The following is a 20787-nucleotide window of genomic DNA, read 5'->3' on the forward strand; positions in this document are numbered from 1 at the left end:
CAGATGAAGTGTACTGTCCATTGTATGCTCACTAAGCTAGGTTTCAGTGAGGCACAGAGCGGCAGATCTGGAAGAGTCCGAGTCTTTTCCTTTTATGAGTGGGGGTTTGTCAATCTTGTTGGCCAGAGAGCGGACATTCGCCAGATAGCTTGATGGGAGCGCGGTTCTAAATTCCTGCTGTTGCAGTGTAACAAGTGCTCCAGCTTGCTTACCCATTTGGTGTCTTTTCACCGTAGTCTGCACTGGGCTGTACCAATCAAGACCTCAGCAAAACTTTAATTAAAACGTTTAATTAAAGTCGGTAAAAACGTCTGTTCTGTTTGTCCAGTGGACAGTTGGATGCTTAAAATTTCTTCCCTGCTGTATGTAATAAATGAGTGTGTGCTAGAAATTAAACAAATTAACAAAAACAGAAAAAGTACAAGAGAGCACAAAACCGAGGCTACTGTCTGTAGCGGCATCTTGATGATGAATCACATACCCATAACCCCTTCAACCCCAATTCCCAAATCCCTGCCACTGGCTATGGAAATACAAATATTAAGCAAGAGGGAAGTAAGCACATTCATTATGCACTAGTGAAGGAAAAAAAACTGTGTGGGGGGTACGGCATCTAGTTGTCATTCAGATTGATGGCAGCCTTATTCAGATACTCAATAAAAGACTTCCAAGTCTTGTCAAAGGATTTACTGGAGTCTAAGTGAAAATCTAATCTTTTCAAGTGTGATGTGATTTAGGATCTCTTTGAGCCAACTATCATATTAGGGGGGAAGAGAGTGTTTCTGTTTAAATAAAATGAGGTGTCTAGCTAATAGAGTTGTAAAGGCAAGAACACGTCATCTAATCAGTGGGAAATTGGGTGCCACAGGTGATGGGGCTCCAAATAGGGCAGTGAGAGGTTCAAGGTTAAGGTTCATACCAGAAACTCTCCCAAGTGTGTTAAATATTTGACACCAGAAATTTGTTAAATTTGGACAGGACCAGAACATGTGAGTACGGGTACCAGGAGACTGTTTGCACCTATTGCAAATATCACTGGTATCTGAATAGATTTTTGCCAATCAGGCATTTGTATAATGTACTCTGAAAAGAACTTTATACTGCAATCAACCATGCCTAGCACACACAGAAGATGAGTGGACTAGATCCAAGGATATGGTCCCACTGGTTCCTGCTCTCAAATCTGCTTCAGATGGGATGTTGGATCAGAGTGAAGGGAGTCAATGGAGTTATAAATAATGGAGGTAGAGCATTTTTGGACAGGATCCAAAGCAAGAGGAGAAACAATCAGGGACCCAGGAGGGTGATTATTGAAATTGGGTATTTGGATTTAATGAAATGTCTAATTTAAAGGAAACAAAAAAAGTGGGATTTAGGCAGGTCAAATCTAGTTGATAGCTCTGTGAAATCAGTAAAGATTCCTTCTTTAAAGGAATCTTTTATATTAAGTAAGCGATTTTAACGCCAAATATGAAAAGTGGGGTTGTAGTAAGAGGGCGAGAATAAATTATTTTTAAAAACTGGGGCTAAAGTAGAGGGTTTGTCCAGCCCGAAATGTTTATTGAATTGTATCCAGATCTTAATTGAATTGGTAACAACTGGGTTTTGGGAAATATTGTGCATTTTAAAGGGAAGTTGTACAGTAATCACAGACTGGAGGGAGGGCTTTGAAGACAGTAGTTCCATTTGGGCCCATGAAATACATATCTTGACCCTGCTATCGGTCCAATAACATAATTTGTCAATGTTGCACGCCCAGTAATACTGAATAAATTTGGGTAATGTCAGACCACCCGACTTTCTGGGGAGTTGTAGAATGGTTTTCTTAATGTGTGGAGGTTTTTCGGCGCATTGAAATGATGACACCATCTGATCTAGCTGACCTAAAAAGATTTTCTAATAAAAATTGAAATGTATTGGAATAAGTACAGAATTTTTGGAAGAATCACTGTCGTTATAAGGTTAACACAGCCAATTAGGGGCAAGAGTAAAGAGGACCGTCAAGTTTATATTTCTCAAAAAGAGGGTGAACATTTTTAGAAAAGCGATCATCAAACAAAGTTGTAATAAACACCGCCAATTATTCAAAACTTTCAAAGACAACTCTGAATAGAAAGAGAGACCGTGGTATTTTTTTAGATAGAGCGTTGATGGGGAGGAATTCCCTTTTATAGAAATTTAACCTATGTCCAGAGTATTTGCCGAATGGAATTAAAAAAATTTGACAACTGGGAGGGATGAAACTGGATTGGAGGCATATAACAGTAGATCATCTGTATATAAGGACAGCTTGTGAGTGATACCAATCTTGATGATGCCCTCAAATCTCCCCTCTTCTCGAATCCAAATGGCTAAGGGTTCCATGGCCATAGCAAATAGGGGGAGAGAGGGCATCTCTATCTGCTGCCACAGCGGAGAGAAAAGGGGTGAAACCTCATGCCATTGGTGAGAACACAAGCAAGAGGAGATTAGTAGAGCAACCTAACCCAAGCAATAAAATCAGAACTAAAGCCACATTTTTCCATGACATAGTAAAGGTATTTCCACTCAACCCTGATTAATGTTTTTTCAGCCTCAGGATTGTCAGGACTGGGGGAGCTGATTATATTGCGGAACCTTCTAGTTTTATAAGTGGAGCTCCTTCCAACCATGAAACAATTTTGGTCTGTTGAAATCAGAGTTGGTAGGGCCTGTTGTAAACATGAAACTAAAACCCTAGCTAGGATCTTTTGGTTGACATTTAAGAGAGATATGGGCTTATAATTGTTACATTCAAGGGGGTCTTTTATCTTTTTTTTTAACAAGAGATAGATGGCGGCTTAGGATAAAGTCCGAGGTAATTGGCCCTTGAAGAAGGATTCATTGTAAACGTTTGCTAGAAGAGAGGAAATTAAATTAGAATATGCTTTATAAAATTCTACTATATATCCATCCAGGCTGGGGGATTTACTTTTTTGTAGCAGTCTGACTGCCTCTTGTACCTTGAAGTTTGAAATCGTGGCTCCTAAACTGTTAGTGAGGTTGTTGCTGATTTTATGGGAATATGATCAGCTCCAGAGGGTTATGGCCACTCCAGACCTCAGGTAGGTACTCTGAGAAATAAAGATCAGAGTAAAAGTTTAAGAAAATGTCATTCATAACTTTTGGGTCAGAGACAGTGGTCCCAAGTGACGATTTTATCCTAGGGATCAGTCTTGAGATTGCTGCTCTTCTGACCCGGTGAGCGAGAAGTTTACCTGCCTTTTCTCCCATTTCAAAGTATAGTTTCTTTGATTGTAACAACTGTCTTTCAGTCTTAACTGTTGACAAGAGCTCAATCTCAGCTTGAAGTTTTAGGTGTTGGCTGTAGGGTTGGGGGTAGTGGTATATTGGATATCAACCCTCTGGAGCTGATCCTATATCCCCATCAGCGGGAAACAAAAGAAATAGCTTGTCACCACAGGTAAGCCTTCCACGCCTCCCACAGGATGCCTCTCACAATGTTGGGAGTATCGTTCATCCGGAGAAAGTGAGAGATTTCATCAGAAAATAATTTTTTAAATTGCGTATTGGTTAATAATAGGGAGAAAGCCTGCACTGTCAGGATGAAGACCTGTGATTAGGGAAACGTATGTCAACTGACGTGGGGGCATGATCTGAGATCACTATGCAATGGTACATACTGGAATTAGTCCAATGTAAAAGTCTATTTTCAATAAGAAAGGAATCTATTCTTGAATACAAATGATGTATGTGGGAGAAAAAGGAGAAAGCTTTTATAGACAGATGGGTGGATCTCCAAGGGTCACTTACACTGAGCTGGTCCATAAAAGTTTTCAGTATTGTGGCAGAGTTAGACAAAGTGAAAGATCTAGAGGAAGATGTATCAAAATCAGAGTCTAGAATAAGATTGAAATCACCACCTAAAATCAGGTAATGACTGTCAATGTCAGGAAGAGTGGGAAAAAAAGTAATAAATCTGTCATCATCCCAAGTGAGGGCATGAATACATGCTACAATCACAGGGATATTGAACAACCTGCCCAAGACAGCAACAAAGCAACCATCGGGATCCTCAGTAGATTTTGAAGGTTCAAATGTTAAATTTTTGCCGATTACAACGGCTGCCCCTCTCGACCTTTCAGAAAACTTCAAGTGAAATATGTGACTCATTCAGGGTCTCTTAATACATGAGATATGAGAGGGTCTGAGATGGGTTTCCTGGAGGAAGAAAATATCCCCTTTGAGCGAGGTGCGTGCTATCATTTTACTCCTTTTGATGGCTCTATTGACTCCCCTAATATTCCATGAGACAAACCTGCAGCCCTTGAGGTTGCTTACACTACGCCGTGGAAGAAACATGTGTTCTGATGGCACCTGGGGGGTGGGATCATAACATAACAATATAGCCAGAGGAAAAAAAAGAGAGAGAGAGAAAAAAAATAAAAACCCAACCCTGTTAATAAATCCAAAACCCTTATAAAGCTTCCTCTTTTTTCTATGCTCACTAACCCATTTCGGTTGGAATTTCCATTAGTCATAATGTAACCTTCTGAAAGTACCGACAGTAATTACAAAAAGAAGGAAAGAGCTGAAACCGCCTCAGTAACTACTAGGCCTGATAACAAAACTGTTTAGTTAAGAGCACTGGCATTACACTATAAACATTCTTTCTTTAAACAATTTACAACTTCCCTTCATGAATTCAAATCAATACAAAAAAGGGGGGGTGCCTCCCCTTCTAGAGTATGTTAAATATTAATATATAATATAAACTAAAAGACAGAAAAAGAAACTTAAACACACCTAATGCAAATAAATATAACAAGACATAATCTCATACATTTTCCTATTGTTCACCAGAAGGGAAGTGACCAAGTTTACATAAGACCTTGTGCAAGTAAGGCAGTTTTTAAAGATGTCCCATCGCCTGTAAGACAATTGTAGGAGAAGTTGAAGTTGGGAGTGACAACATCATTCCCACAAGAGGTACTAAGACCCCCCACTACATAATGGTGAAATCTCGTGTAACAGCTCACCTTGAAAAAGTCATACATCAGAAACAGCCATTAAGCTGCTTGAGTTGTGTGTCGAGTCCACATAAACACAACCCACATAAGAATTATGAAAACACCAGTGAAGTGTTTGCTGTCTTACAAAACTAAAAGGGGGCAGTATATATATATATATATATATATATATATATATATATATATATATATATATATATATATATATATATATATATATATATATACACTCACTGGCCACTTTATTAGGTACACCTTGCTAGTACCGGGTTGGACCCCCTTTTGCCTTCAGAACTGCCTTAATCCTTCGTGGCATAGATTCAACAAGGTACTGGAAACATTCCTCAGAGAGTTTGGTCCATATTGACATGATAGCATCACGCAGTTGCTGCAGATTTGTCGGCTGCACATCCATGATGCGAATCTCCCGGTCCACCACATCCCAAAGGTGCTCTATTGGATTGAGATCTGGACTGTGGAGGCCATTTGAGTACAGTGAACTCATTGTCATGTTCAAGAAACCAGTCTGAGATGATTCGAGCTTTATGACATGGCGCGTTATCCTGCTGGAAGTAGCCATCAGAAGATGGGAACACTGTGGTCATAAAGGGATGGACATGGTCAGCAACAATACTCGGGTAGGCTGTGGCGTTGACACGATGCTCAACTGGTACTAAGGGGCCCAAAGTGTGCCAAGAAAATATCCCCCACACCATTACACCACCACCACCAGCCTGAACTGTTGATACAAGGCAGGATGGATCCATGCTTTCATGTTGTTGACGGCAAATTCTGACCCTACCATCCGAATGTCGCAGCAGAAATCGAGACTCATCAGACCAGGCAACGTTTTTCCAATCTTCTATTGTCCAATTTTGGTGAGCCTGTGCGAATTGTAGCCTCAGTTTCCTGTTCTTAGCTGACAGGAGTGGCACCCAGTGCGGTCTTCTGCTGCTGTAGCCCATCTGCCTCAAGGTTCGACGTGTTGTGCGTTCAGAGATGCTCTTCTGCATACCTCGGTTGTAATGAGTGGTTATTTGAGTTACTGTTGCCTTTCTGTCAGCTCGAACCAGTCTGGCCATTCTCCTCTGACCTCTGGCATCAACAAGGCATTTTCGCCCACAGAACTGCCGCTCACTGGATATTTTCTCTTTTTCGGACCATTCTCTGTAAACCCTAGAGATGGTTGTGCGTGAAAATCCCAGTAGATCAGCAGTTTCTGAAATACTCAGACCAGCCCGTCTGGCACCAACAACCATGCCACGTTCAAAGTCACTTAAATCACCTTTCTTCCCCATTCAAACTCCAGCCCTAGCCCGGCCCTGGCCCATGGTGTTCAAGCCCTAGCCTGACCTGAGACCGAGACCAGTATAACAGAAAGTTGGATCAGTTCATCTGGACACAACGTTTATTGAGAGAGAAACGTTTCATCACTCATCTAAGTGACATCTTCAGTCTCAACTAACTGCAGGTATCCCCGCCCTTATGCATATGAAACCGATAGTTTTTGGTCGTTATGCAACTGTATTGTTTATAAGGGTGGGGATACCTGCAGTCAGTTGAGACTGAAGAGGTCACTTAGATGGGTGATGAAACGTTTCTCTCTCAATAAACGTGTCCAGATGAACTGATTCAACTTTCTGAGATTTTCTTACCTGGATTATTGAGAATGCATAAAAACACCAATATCACTTAAAGCTCTCTCTGATGCGCACTCTCTCTGATGCACTTTTTCTCTGATACACACACAAACACACACACAGCATTGTCATCTGTCATGTGTAATGCATGCGTACAAGTGTATGTATAATGTTTATAATGTAATCAATATAACAATCTTTTATACAGTGGCCTATGTGTGCTCTGCATGTGGGAAGTTAAACGAGCCTGAGTCTGACCCGAGCCTGATCTATATAAAAAAAAAAAAAAAGGCCGAGCCCGGCCCGAATTGACTCAGTGGCTTGCAGACCTCTAGCACAGGGCACAGGTTAGAATACCAGTATTTTGAATGCGGCCATGATCTCACAAAAGCGGTGGCTTCCTCGACCGAGGAGAACCACTTCTTGTTGCCTTCTCTGTCAGTGTTCTGAAAGCTTTGCGTGGTATAGAAGAGCTTGCTGCAGGCCCAGGTTGTAGAGCTTAGCCATGACATCGCAGTAAGTTACACGCTGCTCCAGGACAGTCCTCGTAGATGCTGACCAATGTATCACAGTACTTCAGGTCATTCCTTCATTTGTGGGCTTCCCAAACAACCAACTCCTTAATTTGATGTCGATGGAAGCATACAGTCACAGGTCTGGGTTTGTCTCCTTGTCACAGCTTAGCAGATACAGTACAATGGACACAGTCCGGGGGAGTCTGTAGCAGTTGGTCGCTGATTCTGTACCAGGGCTTCAGAGAAGTAAGCTGTGAGCCAGGGACTCTCAATAGACTCTGGTAGACCGACAAATCCTAATATCATTTCATTAGCTTCGTTCCTCCGCACTGGCTTTCTTGGCTTTGATTTGAGCACATGCATCAGCTAGGGTGGAGCATGATGCCTCGAGGGCCTGGATGTGGTCCTCAGTTAAATTGGCATTGGTCCCCAGACTTGCAATTTGCTTGCCATAATCAGTCACTTTGGCCTGTACTGCATCTAATTTAGTTTCGATAGATGCGAACAGCGACTTGAATTTGGTTGAGAGGGATGATGATATAGACTTGCTGTGCTCCTCTAGCTGGCTAGTCAGAACAGGTTTGCTAATCTGGTTAGCTTGGGTGGACAGTTCGTTTTTTTTGGTATCTTCTTTCTTAGTCTGCTTGGCTTTGCTGGCCATGGTGCGAGTTGAAGACGGCGTCTGTCTTTGCTATAAAAGATGAGATTAAGTTTGGGGTTTTAACAAGTTATAATTAGTAAGGTGACGGAGGAGCGTGACAAATGCATCTACTCCATTCCTCTCTCCACCGGAAGTCCCAGTTACCATTTTTTGATAAATATGTGGAAGAAAGTGCAGTAAAAGCAAATGCATGTAGTTGTTACATAGAGCGCTTGATGTACATGAATGAATCTTACAGAAAGTTCTGATTTTTAAATATTATAGCCATCAAGGGAACTTTCCCATTTTAAATGAATTGCATTATTAAAAGCAGGCCTTAATTTGTGCTGGGTTTCTAACCTGCGTTCTGGGAGCTCCAGGTCCATGTAAAAAAAAAAAAAATATATATATATATAAAATTTTGTTAAAAGAAACACTCAACGATAGGAAAAGTGCTCAACAAATAAGGAGCAAAATAATCCAGTGATTCAAGTAAATTCTTTATGAGACACTACAAGCCTGTTTCATGCCATAAGCAATCATCAGCTGTCAGTTTGACAGCTGATGATTGTATATTGCATATGTATATTGTATATTATTAAAAGAAACACTCAACGGTAGGGAAAGTGCTCAACAAATAAGGAAGCAAAATAATCCAGCATGAAACAGGCGTGTACTGTCTCATAAAGAATTTACTTGACTCACTGGATTTATATATATATATGTAATGTTTGTTATAGGCTATAGTAATTGTTTATTTAAAGTTCATAAACTAAATAAAACTCGAAATAAACAATATAAAATTGAGGTAGAAGTTCCTATTTGATTTGCATTTGCTGATGTGAAAAGGAAAAACAGGCTCCAAAACATTGGAAACAAGGAAATCGAAACTAAAGTTGGGTCAGTGAGTGAGTGAAAACGTTGCCAAAAAAAAAAAACAATCTCAAGTTTGCTTGAAAAAGGCCATAAAATGGCCAAGAGGAAAACCAACATCTCAAATTTCTTTGGTAAAAGAAATTCAGAACACCTGGTAGGAAATCCCCTAGTAGGTAAGTATAGGCAAATATATGTGTGTTGTCATTTACAATTTGATAATGCTAATGGTTTGTATTCTGTTTTTAAGTATATATTCCACACGTTTGCCTCACAGCAAAAAGGTCTTGGGTTCGAGCCCCGGGATAGTCCAACCTTGCGGTCATCCCGGGTCGTCGTCTGTGTGGAGTTTGCATGTTCTCCCTGTGTCTGTGTGGGTTTCCTCCGGGTGCTCCGGTTTCCTCCCACAGTCCAAAGACATGTAGGTCAGGTGAATCGGCCATATTAAATTGTCCCTAGGCATGAATGTGTGTGTCTATGTTTGTATGTGTGGGCGTGGGCCCTGTGTGATGGCCTGGCGGCCTGTCCAGGGTGTCTCCCCGCCTGCCACCCAATAACTACTGGGATAGGCTCCAGCATCCCCGCGACCCTGAGAGCAGGATAAGCGGTCCGGATAATGGATGGATGGATATTTGGCTTATAATTATAATGCAAAGTTAACTGCGTTGCGCTCCAGTACCTCAAATTCATGTCCCCGTGCCGCCCTCCTGTAGTCAGCATAAGCTCCAACGCCTCAAAATTTACGAATTAAGTGCTGATTAAAAAGTTTTGTCTAATGACTTTTTAATGATGTTGGAGTCAAAACAAAGACAAACATACATATACGTATAAGAGATAAGTTCAAAAATGAATGTGTGTGTGTGTGTGTGTGTGTGTGTGTTTGCTTGTGCACACATACACATTATTGTACAGGACGGAGCCTTGTGTGTGAGCGACAGTCCACGGAGGAAAGTATCTTTGATGATGAAGACGCACCACCGAGACGGAGGCGTCGCGTGCATCACACCCAGAAACCAGAATCTTCTCTTGGTCAGAAATAAGCTACAGGTGAGTTAAAAAGAACATTACAACACCCGTTAACATTAAAAATGTGCTTGGCTCAGAGTTCTTTTCTATAATTTACCTTTTTTCTTGTTTTTTTTTTAAAGTCTAGCACAAATCTATTCTACGTTGCCCAAAGCAAAATTAAGCATCGATGCAAGACTGCTATTGATTGCTGCTTTGTCTTAAATTACTTTTTACTGCTAACGAATTTCACTTCATCATTTTATCTCTCTTGATGGGCTCACAGCAAATACGCAGACTCTCTGACAGATGTGCACACGTATACATGCATGCAAACAAATACATGCTAAGCTAACTGCTAACCATGCAGACCGGCAGTTCTGACAGCCATCCTGGCTGGTGTTCGATCCCCTGGACAGTGTTTTTTTTTTAAGTTTGGATATACACTCACCGGCCACTTTATTAGACACACCTGTCCAACTGCTCGTTAACGCAAATTTCTAATCAGCCAATCACATGGCAGCAACTCAATGCATTTAGGCATGTAGACATGGTCAAGACGATCTGCTGCAGTTCAAACCGAGCATCAGAATGGGGAAGAAAAGTGATTTAAGTGACTTTGAACGTGGCATGGTTGTTGGTGCCAGACGGGCTGGTCTGAGCATTTCAGAAACTGCTGATCTACTGGAATTTTCACGCACAACCATCTCTAGGGTTTACAGAGAATGGTCCGAAAAAGAGAAAATATCCAGTGAGCGGCAGTTCTGTGGGCGAAAATGGCTTGTTGATGCCAGAGGTCAGAGGAGAATGGCCAGACTGGTTCGAGCTGATAGAAAGGCAACAGTAACTCAAATAACCACTCATTACAACCGAGGTATGCAGAAGAGCATCTCTGAACGCACAACACGTCGAACCTTGAGGCGGATGGGCTACAGCAGCAGAAGACCGCACCGGGTGCCACTCCTGTCAGCTAAGAACAGGAAACTGAGGCTACAATTTGCACAGGCTCACCAAAATTGGACAATAGAAGATTGGAAAAACGTTGCCTGGTCTGATGAGTCTCGATTTCTGCTGCGACATTCGGATGGTAGGGTCAGAATTTGGCGTCAACAACATGAAAGCAAAGCAATCCAATAGAGCACCTTTGCCATGTGGTGGACCGGGAGATTCGTATCATGGATGTGCAGCCGACAAATCTGCAGCAACTGCGTGATGCTGTCATGTCAATATGGACCAAACTCTCTGAGGAATGTTTCCAGTACCTTGTTGAATCTATGCCACGAAGGATTAAGGCAGTTTTGAAGGCAAAAGGGGGTCCAACCCGGTACTAGCAAGGTGTGTCTAATAAAGTGGCCAGTGAGTGTATGTCTTAGTTTAAATATATTTGTTAGTTAGTATGTGTGTTCTTGAAGTTCTTGTAGTTTTTGGGTATGTGTTTTTGTCTTTGTGTTGCACTGCTGTGAGCTGGGGAAAATGAAATGACAAGTAAAGTGTTCCTGATTCCTGATACAGAGTCCACATGCTTGATCCCAAAACACAGTCCCCGCACTCCTTTGCATGATAACTGTTCCCCTTCACTGGTTTATGGTATTGATATAATAAATGACCATAAAAAAGAAAACAAAGAAACAAATGTCTCTCTCCCTCCCCCATTCCCTTAAAATACCCTTCACCTCAGAGTTCTGTCATGTTATATTATATTTATCAAAACTAGTTCTGCTTTCAGTTGTGCGTCCAGCGTTGGTTATCCAGTGCAAGGTTGCTCTGATGTGAAACTCTCACATCCAAGCAGCTGCTTGCTCTCACGTAATGAGTCAGTACCGGACACTTACCTTTCTGAGTTGTGGTCGAACTCCCTGTAACCTTACAAGCTGCGTTCCCTTGTTACACCCAAAGGAGCCTGGGTTTTTTTTTTTCCATGTCGCCCCTTCCCTGCAAAAAAGCAACAGATTCTAATAGAGATGCTTAACAATAAGTTACAGTAAGTTTGTAAATGTAAGATATACAGAGCATATAAAAATTAATCAGTTAACTCCTCTCTTTCTTACTTTCTCTCTCTTTGTCTCTTTCTTTTGTGTTCATCAACAAATCTATTAATTTATTGGATTTTTTTTATGGAATTGGTAACAAAAAAAAGATTCAAGAGTCAGTTTTAAAATATGTGCGTACAATGTGTCTTTTGTTGAGACACAACAATTTCTATTTTCCACTTGCAGATTTTAATTCAATATAACCAAGCAACTCGGCATAACTTGGAAAGTTTGCTGGCACAACAATTTCTATTTTCCACTTTCAGATTTTAATTCAATATAACCAGGCAACTAAGGCTAACTTGGAAAGTTTGTTACTGTCCTCCTTGCTCTAATTTGTTATGGTGACACTCCTCCTGAATCTAAGAAACTCATGATTTTCTCCCACAGTTTACATTTGGGTGTTGGCTGGCAAACAAACATGGCAAACACTGAAGAACTTGGTACAAGTGTTCCACAGTGCAGCGTAGTCCAGCCACATCAAGCGTTAACAGCAGTAGCATGTGAGCTCCAGTAAAAACATTGTTCACTCATTTCATTTGCACCATTGCAGACCACCTCATTTCATTTGTTATACAAACCCCCCCCCCCAACAGTTAAACATGCATTTCTGGGGCAGGTTACAAGAACCACGTGAATCAGCCTTGGCTAGTGTATTGCACACTGACTAGAATGCCATAAGTGATTTGTTGCTGTACCCTCCTGCTCTCTATCACTCTTTCTTTCATTGTACTTTTCTTTCCCTTTGTTTTATCACTTTGTCTTCATCTGGCACTGGTCTCGATCTCCCTGTATTGTTTTTATGCGCTCTCTCTCTCTCTCTCTCTCTCTCTCCCTCTCCCTCTCCCACTCTCTCCCTCTCTCTCTCTGTCTCTGTCTTCACCCCACCCTCTTCAGCCATGGATGGATGGTATCCAGGAATCATCATGTGCATGATTAAAGCCCTATTTTGTTCTGTTGCGATGAATCTCCCAAGTTTATGTTGATTTCTTTCCAGCACCATGACACAATACCATGGGCCAGTCAACCCTCTCCCATATACCCACAACAAAAACAATGACAACCAAGCAACAACCTCCTGAAGAGGCCCTTTCTTGTTGATGATGATGGACTTCATCCCAGATTTTGGAAGCAATTTATGAAATCCAGTGCATGTTGTATGTTGCTACATCTTAGTGTCCCAAAGACTCACACAGACAAAAAAACAAAACCAAACTTCTTCAGGTGCAGAGTCAATGAACTCAAAGTAGAGCAAAGAAATAGGACTCGCACAGTAAAGTACATGCTCCAAAACAAACATATTCTTGCACAGTTAACATTTTCAGTAAGAACTGTGTAATGTGCAAGTCCAAATTTTCTGATCTATTCTGCTACTTCAACTGTTTTTTTGGGATTGGTAATAATGAGATGCCACAGCTCTTTCTCTTGAGAGAGACTCACTGCTTTGTCTCTCACACCTCGAATGAATGAAAAGAAGGCAGAGTCCATTGACAGACACCATCTTTCAGTGAATGCTGCAGGGTGTTTGCTCACATCTGTGCTGCAGTGAAGACCTTCCACAGACATGTCAGCGTTCGAGTGATAGCAACTTCCTCGGGAACTGGATGGTGTCGGTGCTAATGAAATGGAGTACTTGGTGGGGAATCTGGACCAGGGTATGGAAGCAATTTTTGGAGACTTGACTTCGCCCTTAGCAAGAGCGCGTCTGCCAAGTTTTCTGGCCGTCTGCTCCGTGCGAGACCATAGAGCGAGTAACAACTACTGAGGGACGGCGGGCTACACCCATAAGAGAGGGTGTCACCACCAAGACCTGAAGCTGTTTTTCAGCTGCTTGTTCGTCATGCGCCTTTGCTTACGTTTATCTCCGTCTGTCAGTTTATGCTAAGCTATATTATTTATCATTTCTATAACTCCCAATTTCTAATCTTGTATCTCATATAGGGCAGCTTGTCCTCCCTTTTTTCCCCTCACTTTCATCTGCCTGTTTTCCCTATAGTTATTCCCTGGACCCGAACTACCTGAGATGTGTCTTGTAGAGGGTTAATAGGATTATATTGTCTCTTATTGTCTCTTCCCCTTTACCTCTTCCTTTACCTCTGCTACCAGCTTTAGGTCCCGGGGTCATCACGATGTGTCCTCACGCCGGCAGTAATGAACCCGAGGAGACCTCTCAGATTAAGAAATGCTCTTCATTTGACCATTTCGCCTTTGACCTCTGGACACTCCTGCTGCGTATTATGAGTCTGATGATACCCACACATCTTCTAAAAGACAGCGGGCGGCTGCCAGGATAATCCTTTAAGACACACTACCCAGTCTTGTAATCCCTGTAGGAATGTCACACTCTGTCTCCCCATGTACGGGATGGATGTTCAGGTCAGTATCTTGGAGTAATTTTCTGAGAAGCGTGTGATTAAGTGTGAGGGAATGGGGGGAGGGATAGAGAGCGAGATTTTTCACAGAGGTGTACTGAATCTAGTTTCATTCAGAATTTGATGATAATGCAGTCATTCATGCTGCTCATCTCCCAAACTCGACGTCAGTGAAGAGCTGGACTGTTGGCTCCTGTTGGGTTCATTCATGTTCTGTAAATGTGCTTTTGTTCTCTGATCTGTTTTTGCCATTGTTTTAATCTGCTGATGTAATTAAAAACATGTGTTGTTACTGCTGTGAAAATAAGTGATTTTTGAAGTCATGTCATATTCATGAAATGTTTTTTAACAAGTGTTTTAAAAATGATTTTGGAAAGAAACTAGGATTTTGGTCAGCTTGGATATTTGAAAAGTTTGAGCTATTTTGGAGTTGTTTTTCATGTACAGTATAGAGAACCTCCTGACAAAGTATGATGCGACATCTGGACGTCAGTCTAAGAAGTAAAGTTCTTACTTGAAAATCTAAAGAGCGTTACTTTTACAGTTGATAGTCATGGTCCACAAACCGGTGACTCTGAACTATTGAAATATCAAGAGGAAACCTTGTCAAATGAGGACTTCTGGGGTTTTACTTAGGTTTTTTTTTTACTCCCCCCCCCCCACCCACCCACCCTTTATCTCCCCAATTGTATCTGGCCAATTACCCCACTCTTCCGAGCCGCCCCGCTTGCTGCTCCACCCCCTCTGCCGATCCGGGGAGGGCTGCAGACTACCACATACCTCCTCTGATACATGTGGAGTCGCCAGCCGCTTCTTTTCCCCTGAGAGTGAGGAGTTTCACCAGGGGGATGTAGCGCATGAGAGGATCGCGCTGTCCCCCCCGCCCCCAAACAGGTGCCCCGACCAACCAGAGGAGGCGCTAGTGCAGTGACCAGGACACATACCCACATCCAGCTTCCCGCCCACAGACGTGGCCGATTATGTCTGTAGGGACACCCGACCAAGCCAGAGGTAACACAGGGATTCAAACCAGCGATCCTCATGTTAGTAGGCAACAGAATAGACCGCTATGCTACCCAGATGTCCCATGGGTCTTACTTAGTTGAAATAGTCCCAGTCAAAAAAACGTGTAAAAAAACTGTTACACAGGTATCACTCTGCCATTTTCCCCCCATGCACCATATGCATATCAAGATGGTTGTCCATATTACGATGTTTGTATTTGAGGATTAGAAACATGCAAGCTGTCTCTTTATTTGAAAATAAATCAATAAAAGGAAATGTGATAGTTTAAGGACAAAGTTTAATGAAGGATTTTTGTGTGTTAAGACAACTGACCAATGGACTGTCCAAACCAATGTGTAACTGAGCATGTGGAAAGTGAGGGTTGTTTTTACACTGTATGCCAACACAACTTAAAATGGTCAGTATGAATGACATCAGTTGCTTTTTGAAATTATTTTAATCACATTAGGTAATAAATGTCTCAGGCACTTCTTGCAGAAGATATTTAAATTATGAAATGTGTATTTACTCTTCAGTACTGCGAAAACTACATTCATCTAATTTTGGTAGCTGGGAATGAAATTATGCCTTAAATCAGTTGTCCTCAACCTTTTTGAGTCGCGACCCCCCAGAATAATCAGGTTGGTGTTCACGACCCCCCCCCCCCCCAGTACTGGGACATTTAACTTGCAACACCCCGATGCAAACACATTGATCACTCATAAACTGTCTGCCCAAGACTGTTCAAGGATTACTGTAGTAAAACACATGAACGCTACCAAACTCATGTAGGAAGATCATTGCTTTGCCCACAGACAGAACAACTTATTCTCAGTTATATGGCTAGCATAGCGGTCTATTCCGTTGCCTACCAACATGGATCGCCGGTTCGGATCCCCGTGTTACCTCCGGCTGGGTCGAGTGTCCCTACAGACACAATTGGCCGTGTCTGTGGGTGGGAAGCCAGATGTGAGCATGTGTCCTGGTCGCTGCACTAGCACCTCCTCTGGTCGGTCAGAGTGCCTGTTTGGGGGGTGAGGGGGAACTGGGAAAAATAGCGTGATCCTTCCACGTGCTACATCCCCCTGGTGAAACTCTTCACTGTCAGGTGAAAAGAAGCGGCTGGCGACGACTCATGTATGGGAGGAGACATGTGGTAGTCTGCAGTCCTCTCCGGATCGGCAGAGGGGGTGGAGCAGCGACCAGGATGGCTTGGAAGAGTGGGCTAATGGACAGATACAATTGGGGAGAAAAGGGGGGAAAAAGTTTTTTAAAAAAAGAAAGAAAAAAGGAACAACTAATTAAATTTGGCTTTAATTAGTATTTTTAGATTTATTGAAAAAACGGCGTCTCGTGCACACACACTTTGAATCTGATAAACACCCTCAATAAAATCTATTCTAAGGCAAGTTATATCACTGGTACAGGCGACGTAATGTAAAAACTATTCCTCAGTCTAAAATATGTTTTTTTTTCTCCACAATTATCTTGCGGCCCCCGTAAATTATCTCGCGACCCCCTCGGGGGTCTCGACCCCAGGTTGAGAACCAATGCCTTAAAGCAATGGTGATCTCAAGTCAAAGGGATAGCAGCGCGCTCTGCTGAAACCGTAACCACCACTAGTGAGGGAGCGATGATGGCTATGGCAGCCTTCAATTAAACCTCCATTCCCTTACTTATCATCGTCATTTACTTAAAATGTGCACCTGTACGATTTGCTCCATCCAGGGAAATGATGGGAGTCTTCCTGCAAGGCTCTTTTCCCCACCACAGCGTTGGAATTGGACAGAGCAGCCTTTGTATGCTGGCTAGGTGTACTGTGTTCTCACAGCCTGCTGCTTTGCACTGTAATGTCTGAAATGGCTGCAGCAGTCAGTAAGCCATACATGGAAATTGTAGATGACAACTTATTTGCCTTGCACATGTTCAGGCTGTTGCAGTTTAGCACCCTAGACATTTGTAATTTTTTTCCCCCACCATTGGTGTTCACCTGCAGTGTTCTTGCTAAGCCTAACACTAGAAATAATTGAATACGAGAACCGCAACACATGAAGTTGAGAGATGCAGTCCAACATTTGAAACAGTGGGGTTTGAAGTTCATTCTGCAGTACTGTTTACCTCATTATTTTAATGTCCATCTCTGGCTCATTGACTTCAAAATGCCATGAAATGGCGTTGAATGATCATCAGAAGAGCAGGAGAGGAGGGAAAGGGCTTTCAGAGTCAGCACTTCTTTTAATTTTTCTTAAGAGTTTAATTGTTTTTATTAGTCCAACATTGTCAGACTGCATTACCTGCCAGACCTTTGGCTCACAGTTGGCTACACTGCTGTTAATGCTTGGGGCAGCACATGTATGGAAGTAAAGCAGTGGGCAGGCTCTTAGAAACTGAAGGAATATATTTCAGGGCAATACAAAACCAGCAGTGTGCCTTCCTGCTGGTTCGCTTTGAACTAAATGTGTGAGCATCTGCTCTTCATGTGCATGCTTTTGAGAGAGCGAGAGTCTGAGCAACAGACTATAGGACCATAGGTTTAAACAGACATGGAAGCAGACCCGTATATACACAACACACATATTGCTGTTTTTCATACCATTTGCAGTGCACATCCTGACATGACGGTACCCTGTGATGATATTACCTTCTGATGCATCATTCACTGAAAAACTAAAAAGCCACAATTGGCAAGTTAAGTATCACCAGATGTTGTTGGACTAATGATGATGTCGAAAGAATAATTCTACAGTACATTATATGGTACAGTCATCTAAACCACATTCTTTTATCTTTACTCAATCTTTGAATTGCCGTGGCTTTTACTGAGTATTTGGTCCAAAACAGCGCAATTCCTTATCTGGTAGTATTTTTACGACCATGTTGCAAAGTTGCAAAATACTTGGAATTATTACATGTCTGATTTTGGATAGAGGTTGCGAGACTCGCTTCACAGTTTCCCCTTGACAGATGTAGATGTAATTTGTGCCTTGTGCTATCCTTTAAAGCAGAAAACTCTTTGTAAACTATCTTGATGCATGCTCAATAATCCAGCTAAGAAGATCAAAGAAGGTGGAATCAGTTCATCTGGATACAACGTTTATTGACCGATACATTTCATCACTCAGTTGAGTGATATAGTTGATGACTTAGTTGATGTCACTTAGTTGAGTGATGAAGATGTCACTGAAGAGCTAAAGATGCCCATTGGTTGAGTGAAGAAACATATCTGTCAATAAGCGTTGTATCCAGATGAACTGATTCAACCTTCTTTGATCTTTTTAAACTAGAATATGTTGAATCTTAATTCAAAGCCCCATTGGAGTTAGTACCTAGGAAAGTCGTACTGTATGTGCCTTGCCTTTCTTTTGCTGCGATGCTCAAGACCGAATGGAAAGGGTAACTGCTGATCCCTAGCAAGTGGTTTCTCTCCAAAACTCTGGTGTGAACTGATTCCTGCTGTTATCTGAATCAAACCGAATGATCCGGTGGGCTTCTGAAGATGGTTGCTGGCCACTAAGTGTGTGATAATGACAACCTGCTGCAGAGTGTTCTGGAAGGAGAATTTCTCTTGTTTTTTCCTCCCAGATTTTAACCAGTCACAGACTCGTAAATGGCTTAGACCCGTCCATCTAGACGAAGCTTTTACAATACGACGTCCTCCCCATATTAGGCCCATGTAAGAAGCTTGACTATCGGTGCCAAAATGCAACAAATTTTTATTTTTATTTTTTTCTGCTCTGTTAATAGTGCTGAGAGGTTTGAAAGTGGTCTCACCTAAAGGTTTGTTCCAATGCTTGCGAAGAACTGGCCTTTGCAAATGAAGTTTTTGTTGGAGTACATGCACATTGTGTTACATTGTTAAATCTCTGCACAATTGGTATCCGGTAGATGGAAATGAAAGCGACAAACAAACAGCCATTTAGCACTTTGAAATGACGCTTATGGCACCCTAGGTTTTTGATATGTGGCCAAAATGCAAAATTGTAATTGAAACCAAACAAGCCAAAGTAATTTTCTTCAGCTGAGTAGGCTTTTCTCATGGCTGTTTTGGCTGTCTTTGGGAATACATTATGTCGTTATCGTGACTTCCTCTAGGTCAGAGACCAAAGGATTAACAAAATGTCCTCATTGCCTTCTCCCATGTAGGCCTAATTGCTGCCTGCCTTGCACACCCAAGTTTCTTTTTTTTTTCCTGCAGTGGTTGAAATACAGTTAGAGCCATGCATTCACTTCCAATTTTATACCATAGGAACCCAATAAATTTATCCGCAGTCTGAACATATTTCATGGGCTAGGCATTTTTACGTACCTTTGGTGCTTGGTTGTCAAATAGGACACTTTCCCTAATCTAATTTGATATGATTCCAAGACCCCAGGGGTGATGCAAATGTTGATTAACTTATTTACAGCAGAAGAGTGGGCTTCGAGAAATAAATTGATACCACAATGCTGGAATCAGTTTACTGTAATTGCTGAAGTTCTGTGACGCAGGAGTGGTCTGTTTCTTGTTATCAACCCCATTTTCTCGCTCTTTTTCACTCCCTTTTGCATCCCCCCTGTCTTGCTCTACCCCCCCCCCCCCCAATCTATCTTAGATCAGACAGTGGTTTTGTTGAAGGTGTCATATGCAACGAATCACCGATTTCTGCCTGCTCAGATTTGCAAACAGTCGTCATTAGAGCTTGGTCCCCACGTAAGCATTGTGCCTTAACATGGTTTAGGCTGGGTGGTCGAATTACTCACTGATGAAGCCTTGTCCTCAATGGAAAAGTGTCAGTTAGCCTTTCAACAAAGATTTGTGCACATTTATTTATTGAACACACACATACACACACACACACACACACACACACACACACACACACACACACATACATGTATATATATATGTATAACTTCGTTAAAAGAAACACTCAACGGTAAGAAAAGTGCTCAACAAATAAGGAGCAAAATAATCCAGTGATTCAAGTAAATTCTTTATGAGACAGTACAAGCCTGTTTCATGCCAAAAGCAATCATCAGCTGTCTACTTTATTGACAGCTGATGATTGCTTATGGCATGAAACAGGCTTGTACTGTCTCATAAAGAATTTACTTGAATCACTGGATTATATACATATACATACATATATGGTCCCACCAAACAAAACAACCACTACACAACAGGGCAGATTCCAGCTGGGATTTCTCTCATTGCCTCCCAAGGAATAAAATGATGGAACGTAACATCCATGATGGATTTCGATGAAGTTGTGGCCCTGTTCTAGTTGTTCCCCCACTATGATATGCTGGAATGACTTAGAGTAGTAATAAGAGAGAGAGGCTGTGTCTTAGAGCATTTACAGAGCGCTGAGGCGGTTGCACCGCCTTGCATGTGTCCAAACATGAACCCCTGTAACCCGGACCAGCTGTCTGACACTAGTCCTGTACTACTGCCGACCCCCACTCAGTCCTCTACAAACTCAACCCCCACTGAGATCTGACCCCCCATCTCTTCAGCAGGGCTGGGTGTGTGGTGGGAGGGCGCCAGTTTGCCCCTAAGAGCGGCGATGTTGGAGATGTTGGGAAACTACTGCCAAAAGTGTGGAAACAGCGAAACGAAAGGCCAGATTGACGAAGACAAAGAAGGTAGAAGGGAGGAGAAATGGAAGAGCGAGGTCAACGGAGCTCAAGAAAGCTGCCAATTAGTGAGCGGCCAAGC

General features: G+C 42.1%; 1 protein-coding gene across 2 annotated transcripts in view; it reads left to right on the forward strand.

Annotated features, from left to right (window-relative positions):
• Positions 1–14374, forward strand: part of xrcc4 (X-ray repair complementing defective repair in Chinese hamster cells 4) — a 61854-nt gene extending 47480 nt beyond the window's left edge. The window contains exons 7-8 of one of the 2 annotated variants that reach the window (XM_056273093.1): positions 9590–9724; positions 13819–14374. In XM_056273093.1, the coding sequence (XP_056129068.1) occupies positions 9590–9717 (128 nt within the window). In that variant the 3' untranslated portion in view covers positions 9718–9724; positions 13819–14374. Of the gene's footprint in view, positions 1–9589; positions 9725–13818 lie in introns of those variants that run through there. The other variant, XM_056273911.1, reaches the window with a different exon arrangement.
• The last annotated feature ends 6413 nt before the right edge of the window (positions 14375–20787 follow it).

Source organism: Lampris incognitus, chromosome 1 (assembly GCF_029633865.1).
Source record: "Lampris incognitus isolate fLamInc1 chromosome 1, fLamInc1.hap2, whole genome shotgun sequence".
Lineage (NCBI taxonomy): Eukaryota > Metazoa > Chordata > Actinopteri > Lampriformes > Lampridae > Lampris > Lampris incognitus.